The following is an 11,006-nucleotide window of genomic DNA, read 5'->3' on the forward strand; positions in this document are numbered from 1 at the left end:
GTGGATGAAGTGGAAGTCGACCAGTGCGACTTCTGGACCGCCTTGCGAGAGCTGAGACCATCGCTCTCCACTGAGGAGCTGGCACGATACCAGAATATCAGGAAGCAGTATAAAGCTTCCTCTTGAGTTTTGCACATGTATATGACAGCGCTGTGGCTGTAGGTTCAATATTGCTGCAACAGCAGGGTATCAGCTGTCACAGTGTATCAAGCCTCATAAGATTGGCCCTCATTTTGATGTTCTCCGAGCTTTGTACAAGTGAGGCGGTGAAAAATTTCTTGCAAGTGATGAGATCTGGAAGACAGAGGCGCATCGCTTTTCTAAAATCCTTGATGACTCCCATTCAATGACCATGCATATTTCATTGTTGCATTCGTTACATGTCAAATCTTAACCCCTTCACACCAGGCCACCGAGAGCAAACCATCTGCATCGACTGTTCCTAGACATAGAAGACACAGTTCGTAAGTGTTGCTGCCCTTATTACCGAGTATCTCAAAGATCGACGCTGCACAATTTGCCCTTCCGATTGGCCAGACACAAATCAGGAGATTGTACATTGCTGAGCTGAACATGCAGTTTTTTTGACAGTGCGTCCTCTTTATTTAGGAAAAAATGCTGAATAATCATGCTGCTCTCAGCAGAGCTGTCATGACATGCAGCATGAGTTCTGAAAGCCATTGCAGACACTGCAAACTAATATCCTGCTTTCCCTTCAGAGGGCAGTGCATCTGATACAGCGGAGAGTTTCCCCGCTGTCCATTAAGCGCTGCTGGGCTGTTCACTGGGCCCTGGTGGGCTTGCGCACAGCGACGTAGAAGGAGGAGTACATGTTGACGCGGTCCATGTAGCCCTCGTCGGCGCGCTGCAGGCACTTGACCTCGAAGCCGGCCTCGCGGATGATGCGCGTGTAGGGCGGGCACAGCGCGGCCGAGCGCCAGATGACGCGCCCGCCTGGCGCCACGTGCTTGGCCAGCGTGGCAGCCAGCACGCGCGCCTGCGACATGTCCTGCCAGTCCACGTGGTCCATCAGGATCACCTGCACACAACAATCCAGTCACCTGACCACATCCCATGCAGAACACAGCTCCTCATGATTCAATGCGTTGGACTTCATTGCAGCCACAAGTCAGTTGCTCAGGTTTGAAGATGGTGCAGGGCTCAAGAGGACTCTGACGTTGCCAGCAGAACTGACAAGGAGCTGTTCTTCAGCAGCGATGTGGCGGACTGAGGACTGAGGTCGCATGGGAAATGAGCTGAACAGCAGCGGGTGCACTTTGAGGCAGAAGCAGAGAGGAACCCAAATTTCCCGCACCTTGGTGAAGATGCGCGAGGTGAGGGCGTCCATAAAGGTGCCGGTGGAGATGGTGAGGTTGTCGATGAGGCAGTTCTTGAGCGCGGTGAAGTTCTCCTTGATGAGGTAGGAGGGGCAGTTGTCGCGCGCGAAGCGGGCGGTGCAGCAGTTGTAGTAGAAGTAGTTGTCCTTGCGCAGGTGCGACGAGCGCGCCGCCCCGTCGAACGTGCGCGCGACGTACGTTGAGATGCGCAGGCCGTCCTTGTGGATCAGCTTGTACTGCTTGCAGGGGACGCCCGCACCAAACCTGGCGCAGCAACAGGCACACTTCACACAACAGGCCAAGCATGCAGCCAGGATGCGGTGTGCCCCCGGGGAGCAGGATGCAGGATAGCCTGATTGCAGGCCTCTGCAGCTTGTCTGTAGGACGCACCTTGCCTCTTGGCAGTAAATGTGTGTAATAATGATGATGATGATCGCGGGCAGCATGTCAGCGGGCAGCTCACCACATGACGAAGCGGTTGAAGCACAGGAGGGCGATTAGACGAGTGGAGACGTCCACGATCCAGGCGGGGGCGTTGGAGCAGAAGCGCACAAACCAGGCGCTGTCCCATGCGGCGCGCTGCTGTGCCAGCGTGGGCGCATTGGCCAGCCTCTCCATCGCGCCCCCCATTCCAAAAAGCTTTGACAACAATTGCATGTAGTACACTACCTGGCCCTGCGAGGTTGCACCATGGGACAATTACCTCCTGCGCAATGGAATGTTGCTCGTCCTTGCTTGTAAGCAGATGTTTGGATGGGGAAAACAGGAGAAGAGTGAGGCCGCGCACCATGCCTCCCTGATAGTACAGACCCTGCTTGAAGTACCAGAGTCGGTCCTTCCAAAATTTGTGTGACGTTTGCGTCAAAAATGGTGCAAGTTTTGTCTCGTATAATCTATCCACTTTGGGGTGCTTGCCCTCTCCGAATAACTGCCAGAAGTCCTCAAATTGGAGTTGCCTGCAGCATCACCATGCCAAAATGCTAAGACTGCCTGCGTTTTTCAATCAACAGCAAATGGCAATGAATAAGCTGAAAGGAAAGACGGGTGTACTGCGCACCTTATTCCTGTGGCCTTCAGCTCTAAGAGGGCTGATTGTGCTGGGTTGCAGTCTACACTGACGACATGGCCGGCGCCATGCAGCAGCAGGTTCAGCGAGTTGCAGCCGCCGCTGGTCAGCGTCAGCACAGTGTCATCATTGTTGATCTTCAGCACCTGCAGGCAGCCTCAAAGCAATCAGCACATACCCAAGCCGAGCATGCATCAGAATCAATGCCCATGTGGAAACCTGACACACAAAACGTGCTGGAAGCTGTCAAAGAACACGTGGTGAGAAGGGGTGCGGACCTCCATGTCGGGGCGGGGGTCCTCCCAGGACATGGTGTAGAGGAAGGTGGGCGGGAACATGGGCGGCGCCTCCACCTTGTTCTCCGTCATCACAGTGGCCAGCTGCGGCACGTGGCCCACCCACACGTAGTAGGGCGCGCGCAGAAAGGGCACGTAGGGGATCGAACCCTGCATTCCCAGGCAGCAGAAGTCAGATTTTCAACACAACAAAAGTCATCACATATCATGATGGCATCTCTACTTGTTGCAGTACAGCTGCATGTGTCAGATTTGTACTATGATAAAAGTCATTACAAGATATGGTGGCATCCTTGCAGGGGACTGTTGCAATTGCAGAGGCGCCCACCTCGCTGTTCATCTCCCACACGCGCGACAGGCGGTGGTCCAGGTAGTTGCGACGCTCCGGGCCAATGTCGATGTTGTCTGTGTCGAATGTGGCCCTGTTTGCAGCACATGTCTCATTCCTGCCCCCATGCCGTGGATCCATACCTGTAGATTTGTCAGCAGCTCGTCTTGCATTCACAAGTCAATTCTAAGGAGCCCACAACTATGCTGTAGCAGTGGCTAGGTCAGTGCTCACCTCCAGAAGAAGCGCCTCAACCAGGACATCTGGCGCAGGGGCAAGTCGTACTTGGAGGGCACGTAGAAGTCGGCCACTCCCAAGAGGCCGATGGAGGGGTCCAGGTAGGAAATGGCGCGGTCAACAGCAGAGTGGAAGGGTGGGATCACTGCACAGAGACAGTCCCAATAAGAGGCAACTTAGGTCTCAGCTTCTCATGAATACTTTGCTAGGTACGGAAGTACATTGTAAGAATCCTCCACTGTGAGCACTTGCATTCCATACTAGAGCAGGAGGGACTCACTGGATAGGGAGTAGGAGAAGGTGACCAGCGTCACTTTCTCAGATGGGGGCGTGAATGTGCAGGCGTCACCCTCCACAACCACCACATTCTTCCAGCCGTTGGCGTCCACCTTCTTCTTGGCTTGCTCGCACAGGGACTTGCACAAGTCAACAACGTAGATGGTCTTGAAGTTCTCCAGGGGCAGGTACTCAGCCATCATGTCCACATTCTCCTGCAATTGCCAACAAGGTAAATATTGAAGCAGCGACAAAGAAGGAAGGAGCTATGCGCCTTCCTTATGATCCCTTGCAAACATGTGATCATGGAATTCACTAGATCAGGAAAAACGCCTTTGATAGAAAGTCGCTCATTCCAGGAATGACCACTGTCATGGTTATCCAGAAAACTATTTATTCGTGGTTTGACAGGAACAGGCGAAGGCACGCACCCCTGTGCCGCCTCCAAGATCGACCCACACCAGATCAGTCTTGTCCGCCAACCTAGCAGCGCAAGCGGCAAGCATAGGCTTGCGACCCCACAGGAACTTGGACCGAAAGTTGTCATCTGCAAACGCGACATGACAACAAATCAGACTATGGAAATTGTTCCGTCACAAAGCAACAACATTTCTTTGGCGCGAATGCGCGAGTGCGCTCACATGCTTCGGCCTGAGGTCCGTAGAAGTTTTCCAGGCGCTCAGCGTGATCATCTCCGCTCGCCTTGTTGAACCAAATTGATTTCAAGACTAGCAGATCATCAGCCACCGAGCTTATTCTTTTCAGTTTTCCTGATGAGCCTAGCCTTTTCAAGATGGAAGTGTCTTTCTTTGCAGGGACATTATCAACAGCTCCGTAGGCGCCCTTCCCCATCGTTGCTCTGCGTTTCGAGTCAGCTCACAAAAATAATGTCGACTAGAAAAAAGGATTTCTTTGGAGAAGCGCGCAACAATTGGCATCTCAGCGAGCAGATGCCCTCGCAGGCAACGCCACTGCACGGAAAGGGAGGCAATAATCAGCGGTTGTTAATGGCGGTCATTGGCGGTGGTTTGAAAGAGAATCTCTCTTCTAATACATCAATAGGGAGTTGATGCTGTGATGCAGCTGCTAGATGCGCAAGCACTGCAGGTTTGGGATGACATTGACATTTGCCCTAGGACCTGCCCGTCCAGCAATGCCACCTTGTGTACATATCACAGATGGTTTGCTAGGCCAGCTTGTGTGCGCCACCCTTGCCAGCTCTTACAGCAGCCTTTGAGTGCCCGTTGCTTGCGTATACTGTTGAAGTTCAGGATGGGTTGTCATAGTCTGCCCAATGTCTCGGGCCGCTGGGCAAGGATTCCCCGGCCCCAGCGTTTGTGCATGCGTTGTGCCCAGCAGGTTATTGGGGATGAGCGCCACCTTGTGTTTGAGTGCCCTGCCTTGCAATCTGTTCGGGACAGATATCCTGGGCTGTTTGGTGCAGCCATTGTGACGATGCAGCAATTCATGTGGCAGTTGGACATTGTTGGTGTTGCACATTTTGTGATGGATTGTTTTGATTATTTGGATGCTGCCAGTTCATCCAATCAGCCCTAGGCGGCTGGAGTGATGTAATCTTCCTTCCTTCAATATAAATTCGGTCTTGCCTAATATAGGGGACCTTTTTCTGGCCAGTAGGGTTCCTCAAGAGGGCCTGATAAGAATATCACACACACATGTTGCATGCAAGCTAACCTGATGTCATGAAGGCACTGATTTCCTTGAAGTTCCAGAAATGCTCTGCCAAGGAATTACATTCAAGATGACCTGTCTTACAGGCCCAATGGTGTGTACAGTGCATGTGATTTGCTATCAGTCATTGGGATCCTCACCATATATGCAAAATACGCACAGCTGGGGTTAGGCCATAATTATGATATTGATGGGTTCGCCACTCATACAGATTATTATTATTATTATTATTGATGTACTACTGCACCACTGGCAGTGGAATATAGGCAGTGGGACTTCGGCCTGCAAGCTGTTAGCCTAGGGGATCCCCACACCTTATGGCGCATTCAGACAAAAGTACCAGTACAATAATCCTGCAGGCGGTACAGCTCAAAGGACTACTTTGACAAGCACACATTCTAAAACAGTCTATTCGCCTCTAGCTTGGGCGGCCAGCGCCACGTCACAAGCCCCAGCAGCCGGGCACGCGCGCAAGAGCACAAGCAGTGTTCAGACACACATAACAGATCTCCCTCGTCGCAGGCAGCCAGCGCTGTGGGGCAAATGTTCCCAGCCACCGGCCGCGCGCGCCGGAGCACATCATTCTCGACACATATGATATTTTTGACAGATGCACTTCGTCATCACATTGAGGTCGGCGCCATGGGGCGAAGATTGATCACGGATAGCCCCTCGCCCTCATCGGCTGGAGAGGCAGCACTGGCTGGACTAGGCGCTTTTTTCTTGTGAGCCAGCGCATCACATAAGTCCCCGACCACCGCGGCACATGCGACACCCTTGCCTGCCCACACACAATATGATATCCGTCAGCAGACCTCAACATCTCGCAAAATTGAACAGAAACACCTTGGAAGCTTGACTGTACCTGTACTTCTCTTTGGTATATGAGTGCCCAGTCTGGCCTGGGTGTCCGCGTCAACCAGAACTGCAGGCAGTTTGACAGAACTCCGCGGTCAAAGTAATTCCAGAACTTTCCGTCGGGGCCTTGCAGGTACGCATAGCGCACATTCACGATGCCCTCATTGGTGGTCAAATTAGCCGCGATGCAAAAAGCTGCGCGGAGCAGAATGAAGAATGATCCAATCACCAGCGGAACCTGTACCACAAGCAAGCTGATCTTATCAATTGTGCGCCTCATTGGCCTTGAGGCATGGATACATCAAGCCAGACATGCAATTGCAACAGCATTTTAAAGCTGGAGCATGGTCATAAAAGGCTCCTTACGGCACCGAGGATCGTAGGACAGGTCAAAGGCACCCAGGCAGGGTCTTCATGTGTGCGCACCTGCACCATTGCGAGGATGACCATACCAGGGTACAACTGGAGGGACTGCCAGACCAGATGCATGCCTTTCATGTCCGAAGCGGACATGCTCCAAGCAGCAGCAAGCATACGCTGGCAGAAGGCACACATGAGGCGCAGGTACAAGATCTGAGATGCGAAGATTGCCTGCATGCCAGAATTTTAAAGGTAAGGGAAGACATCAGGTGAGGCTTATCAGCAATAGCCACGAAGCTCAACGCAAATTATTCTGCAATACTTAGACCCTCAGGCGCACCGCAACCATTGAGAGGAAGGTGCGAATATTCCTTGCTCCAACGCATGCACACACGACTGGGCAGTGGTGGTCAAATTGCAGGACACACCTGGAGTCAAGTACTCTCAGTCTTCACACTTGATTCCTCATCAAGATGATAAATACTTTCAATCACAATCCGCAGAGGTACTCGTGACAGAAGAGGACATTATGGCATCAACATCCTGAATGCTTACAGGCAAGGCTGCAATATCAGGCGTGCCAATTCTGGTGCACATAGGTTTGAGAGTGCAGCATGTGCCCAACCTGTCACAAATGGAGCAGTGCTTGGATCGCAACGGTCTGTCAATCCCGCACGTTGGGCAGAGACCCTGGCCAAGGCGCTGCTGCCCATCACTTTCCCCCTGCCCCTCTGATACAAGCCATGCAGACGGGTCTTCCCCACCACGAGGCAAGAACCCAGGATCGCACGTTGCTGCTCTGCAACACAGGTAAGAAACTTCAATGTCAGACTTGGGCAATCTACTTCTAGATGATGCACAGAAGGGAGCCCGAGGTGTGGAAAAGCCCGAGGTGCTCACCTGTAATGAAGGAGGAAGCTTGCTGCTACAAGAATGGTCAACGCTAATGTCTCTGGCAGCCGATCTGGCATCAGTGGCGCGCAGAACACCAGAAAGCTGCCCAGCGATGCGGCTTCCAGAGCGATGACCATACAAGCTGTCATTCGCGAGGCAGCCAACTCTGACGATGGAATCCCCGATCCTGCAGATGAACCCTGGCGTCAGAAAGAGGAGTGCGCAGGGGAACTCTGAATCCTTTCCTGTGCTTGTGTATTTGCAATTCAGGAACTGGATATCGTACCCCTTACAATGACCAATTTGACGCCTCCCACATAGAGAGGGATCAGCAGCAGGATGATCAGCCATGGTGGCAGTATGTGGAGCGAACACAGGGTCCCCACGGCAGCCACATACACGACTGGGTAAAGCACATCGCCATGTCTGAAGTACGGACTAGTGCCCACACCCAACTTTCGCCTCCGGCGTTGATGGGGCTCCTGCAAGACACCCCTCACTCTTAGTTTGGCTTGGCTGTCTTGCACCATGGTTGGTGCGACCGAATCAGTGCCCACTCCTATGGAGATCTGCTTGTGTAGGCAGAAGAAGAGCAGGACACAGCTTTACCAAGCGAGCATCAGGGCCTGAGGAAGTGCCGGATGTTGCCATGCCAACGCTGTGTCGCTGTGCTTCAGGTTCCAACACGTTGCTCCCCATTGTGCTGGTGGGCAACCGGGAATCCCATCCATTGTGGTAAATCCCATGCTCAACAGGGCCTCGCTCAAGCGAGCGCTGGCCTTCCAATGGGTTCGCCGTTTCATCATCCAGGCTTCTGCTCCCCTGCTGCGCCTGCCTTCCATGTTCTGGAATGACAGATGTCTCTGCATCCACACAACTTGTCAAACAATGATCAACAACAGGACTTATCATCTTCTACATGTGGGTGGGCAACAGCAAGCAGCTGAACCATACCTGATTGCTGGGATGAGAGGTCATCTGCAAGCCGTGCTCTGAATCCTTCACTAACAGAAATTCCAGCTAGCTGCTTGTCCAGGGCCTGCTCTCCCTTCAGTTTCTGCAGGGCTCCAAGGGATGGCATGCTGAACTCATCAGGTTCCACAGTGTTTTCTCCATCCTGCAGTATGTGCAGCACATAAGTAAATCTATTCAAGCAGATACTGTTCGAGACTGCAAAGTCCAAGAAAGGGAGTAGGATGCGATCGGCACTATCCTGGGTATGATGCCTGTGCAAACCTTTTGTGTTGCCATTTCCTCTATTACATTAAGGATGTAGCCGCCTTCTGTCCGGAAAATACTGACTCAAGTCACCTCTTGATCTGTGCGGTACGTGATGCGTCATGACACTAAATCCACAGATATTCAAATCAGATTGGAAACATGACCTTTTGAACTGATCCAATTTTAGTCAACGTATTGTCAATGTCTTCTTCTCTTGTGTTCTGCATTTGAGCACCACGATCGAGACAAAGCAAGCGACTTCATAGGGTAAATTTAATATAACCGGGGAAATATATGGAGGAATTGAAGAATGAAATCTATTCAGGATGAGGTTTGCGGAACTCGAAATTCAGCATTCTCCTTGCCCTCCCAGTCACGTACGCAGCAATGGCACTCTCCATGACCACCCTCAGGGCGAACACATTCCTGGTGGGCAGCCCAGTGCGGCGACCGGTCGCCCGTGCACAGGCCAGGCGTACCTCGAACAGGTGCACAAAGCCATGCTCCTCGACAGTCATCTCTTGAATACACCACCCAATCTCTGCCTGTCTCTGGTTTTGGAAATCCAAGACTTGTCGTGAGCGTGTGATGCTTTGTGGCACAGGCTGGCGACACCCGTGCAGGCAAAGTATGGGAGCGACAGCGAGTACTTTGACCTGGACGTGAGTAGTTCCTTCAAGTCTGTGTTTCAATCAAAAGGATGATTGGTCAATCAGAACAGATGTACAGCTGCCACATTTTCTGTGGAGGTGTTTGCACAGAATTGCCAGCACTCTTTCAGGTGCAGGGATCCTGATGTGGGATAGATCACTCCTTGCAGAGCTTCACTGGATCAAGAAAGGGACAAATTGGAGGGGTTGGGCTACAGAGGGAGCATTTGCCTGTGTTCCAAATTTGCAAAGCCAACATCAGTCGATGCCAAACTGTGATATACAGGACTTGGAGGACACCACCGGATCCTGGGAGCTGTACGGTCAGGAAGATGAGAAGAGGTACCCATCTCTGCAGGCCGAGTTTTTCAACCGCGCTGCCGCGCCGCTGACTCGCCGCGAGTCTCTCCTAGCCTTCACCTTTGTTGGTGCGCAACGGCCCGGAGTATAAGTTCTAGAGAATTCTCGACTATGTTGACATCAGCTTCCTCATGACTGCCAGAAGTGTTGGCGTGTGCTGAAGGACTCGGCACGACGGGCACTCCATAAATGTTGTTGTCTGTCTTCATCTGACGGCAAAAATGTGCGCTTGCAGGGGGCGCTGGCTCTCTTCTGCTGTGGGGCGCCAAGGGATCCAAGGATGTTGCCCTGCCCATCCAGCAGGGTCCCAAGAAGGGCGGAGAGAAGGGGCCGCGCGGCAAGATCTGAAAGGTTGCCGTACAGTCCAAGTCTACGTCCCTTTCGAGGGGATATCTGATGACCGCATCTGATCACACATGCGTCCACTTGTCTGTACCGTGCATCACAAAATACGCCTCGAGGGTATTGTATGGGCATAGGTGAGAGAGTATTTTGCACTGCCATTGCAAATGGCCTGTTGGTACAGCTGCTATTGCAGCAGTAAGAGAAGACAATTGCAAACTATTGTATCCGTGGCACATGGTTTATGGTCATGACACACTGCTCTATGCTCAGTTTGGCACGCAGAATGTGTACTGCTGCAATTGGATTGTGAGCGTGTGCTTGGCCTGCCAATGTTCCAACCTTCTACCAGTGGTGATCTGCAGAGGCCACCACGCCGCTGTGCACCAGATGCCCTGAGTCACCAAACTCCTGCACCGCACCCAAATTGCTTCAGGGGTCACATGGCAGTTTCCCTTCACGTCAAAACCCCTGGACCTTGAAAGAATTCCAAACTTCAATTTGTGAGCCAAGATGTCTGAATTGCACTTAGGTGCCTGTTTGGCATTGCAGTCCAATCGGCAAATGCTTTCGATTTGGTAGCACTACTGATGCACATGTGGGTGTACACCCAGCTTCAAGCCAAGTTGGGGCCCAGAATTCTTCAAAGCCCGATGAAGCTTTACAGCTAGCTGCAGGCCTGGCAGAAGCGGCTGTGCGGCAGAAGATGATCAGTGGCAACTGCAACATCATGATGCATGCATCCCCTGTGGTGGGAAGGCATCCCCATATGGCGCCAACTACCGCTGCAGTCATGACTGGCATATGCATGTGCATGGGAATAATTGATGGTACTCTTTCTGCATGAACCCTGAATACAATGGATACTGCCTAGCACGTGGGATCTTCATGCTTCCCATTTCCGTTTCGTGGAAGGAGAGGCAGCATGTGCTCTGGCAAGTGCCACGCCACTGGCATCGGGGCCCCCCTTTCTTGCTCATCCTGGTTGACTCACTTCATGGTAAATGGGTTTCTGAAAGTGATGCTTTGGACAGGAAACATGCAATCAGTATTGAAAGTTGCACTTAAAGGCGTAGCCTATCGATCTCC

General features: G+C 52.3%; 3 protein-coding genes across 3 annotated transcripts; 1 reads left to right on the forward strand and 2 right to left on the reverse strand.

Moving 5' to 3' along the window:
- Window positions 1–362: 362 nt before the first annotated feature.
- COCSUDRAFT_28345 (diacylglyceryl-N,N,N-trimethylhomoserine synthesis protein) lies at window positions 363–4,392 on the reverse strand (the record flags this gene model as incomplete). Its single annotated transcript, XM_005649239.1, has 11 exons — window positions 363–1,039; window positions 1,316–1,601; window positions 1,801–2,012; window positions 2,125–2,293; window positions 2,395–2,549; window positions 2,682–2,849; window positions 3,028–3,121; window positions 3,262–3,409; window positions 3,545–3,755; window positions 3,972–4,087; window positions 4,182–4,392. The coding sequence occupies 11 exons, from the start codon at window positions 4,390–4,392 to the stop codon at window positions 782–784; spliced, it is 2,028 nt and encodes a 675-aa protein (XP_005649296.1). The 3' UTR covers window positions 363–781.
- Window positions 4,393–5,890: 1,498 nt separating this feature from the next.
- Window positions 5,891–6,579, reverse strand: COCSUDRAFT_83664 (hypothetical protein; the record flags this gene model as incomplete). The annotated part of the gene is made up of 3 exons (XM_005649458.1): window positions 5,891–6,013; window positions 6,098–6,328; window positions 6,517–6,579. The coding sequence occupies 3 exons, from the start codon at window positions 6,577–6,579 to the stop codon at window positions 5,891–5,893; spliced, it is 417 nt and encodes a 138-aa protein (XP_005649515.1).
- Window positions 6,580–8,954: 2,375 nt separating this feature from the next.
- Window positions 8,955–10,413, forward strand: COCSUDRAFT_53060 (photosystem I reaction centre subunit VI). The gene is made up of 4 exons (XM_005649240.1): window positions 8,955–9,053; window positions 9,170–9,227; window positions 9,502–9,643; window positions 9,811–10,413. Exons 1-4 carry the CDS (start codon window positions 8,965–8,967, stop codon window positions 9,921–9,923), a joined length of 402 nt encoding a protein of 133 aa, XP_005649297.1. The 5' UTR covers window positions 8,955–8,964; the 3' UTR covers window positions 9,924–10,413.
- Window positions 10,414–11,006: the final 593 nt, after the last annotated feature.

This window comes from Coccomyxa subellipsoidea (assembly GCF_000258705.1).
Source record: "Coccomyxa subellipsoidea C-169, whole genome shotgun sequence".
Lineage (NCBI taxonomy): Eukaryota > Viridiplantae > Chlorophyta > Trebouxiophyceae > Coccomyxaceae > Coccomyxa > Coccomyxa subellipsoidea.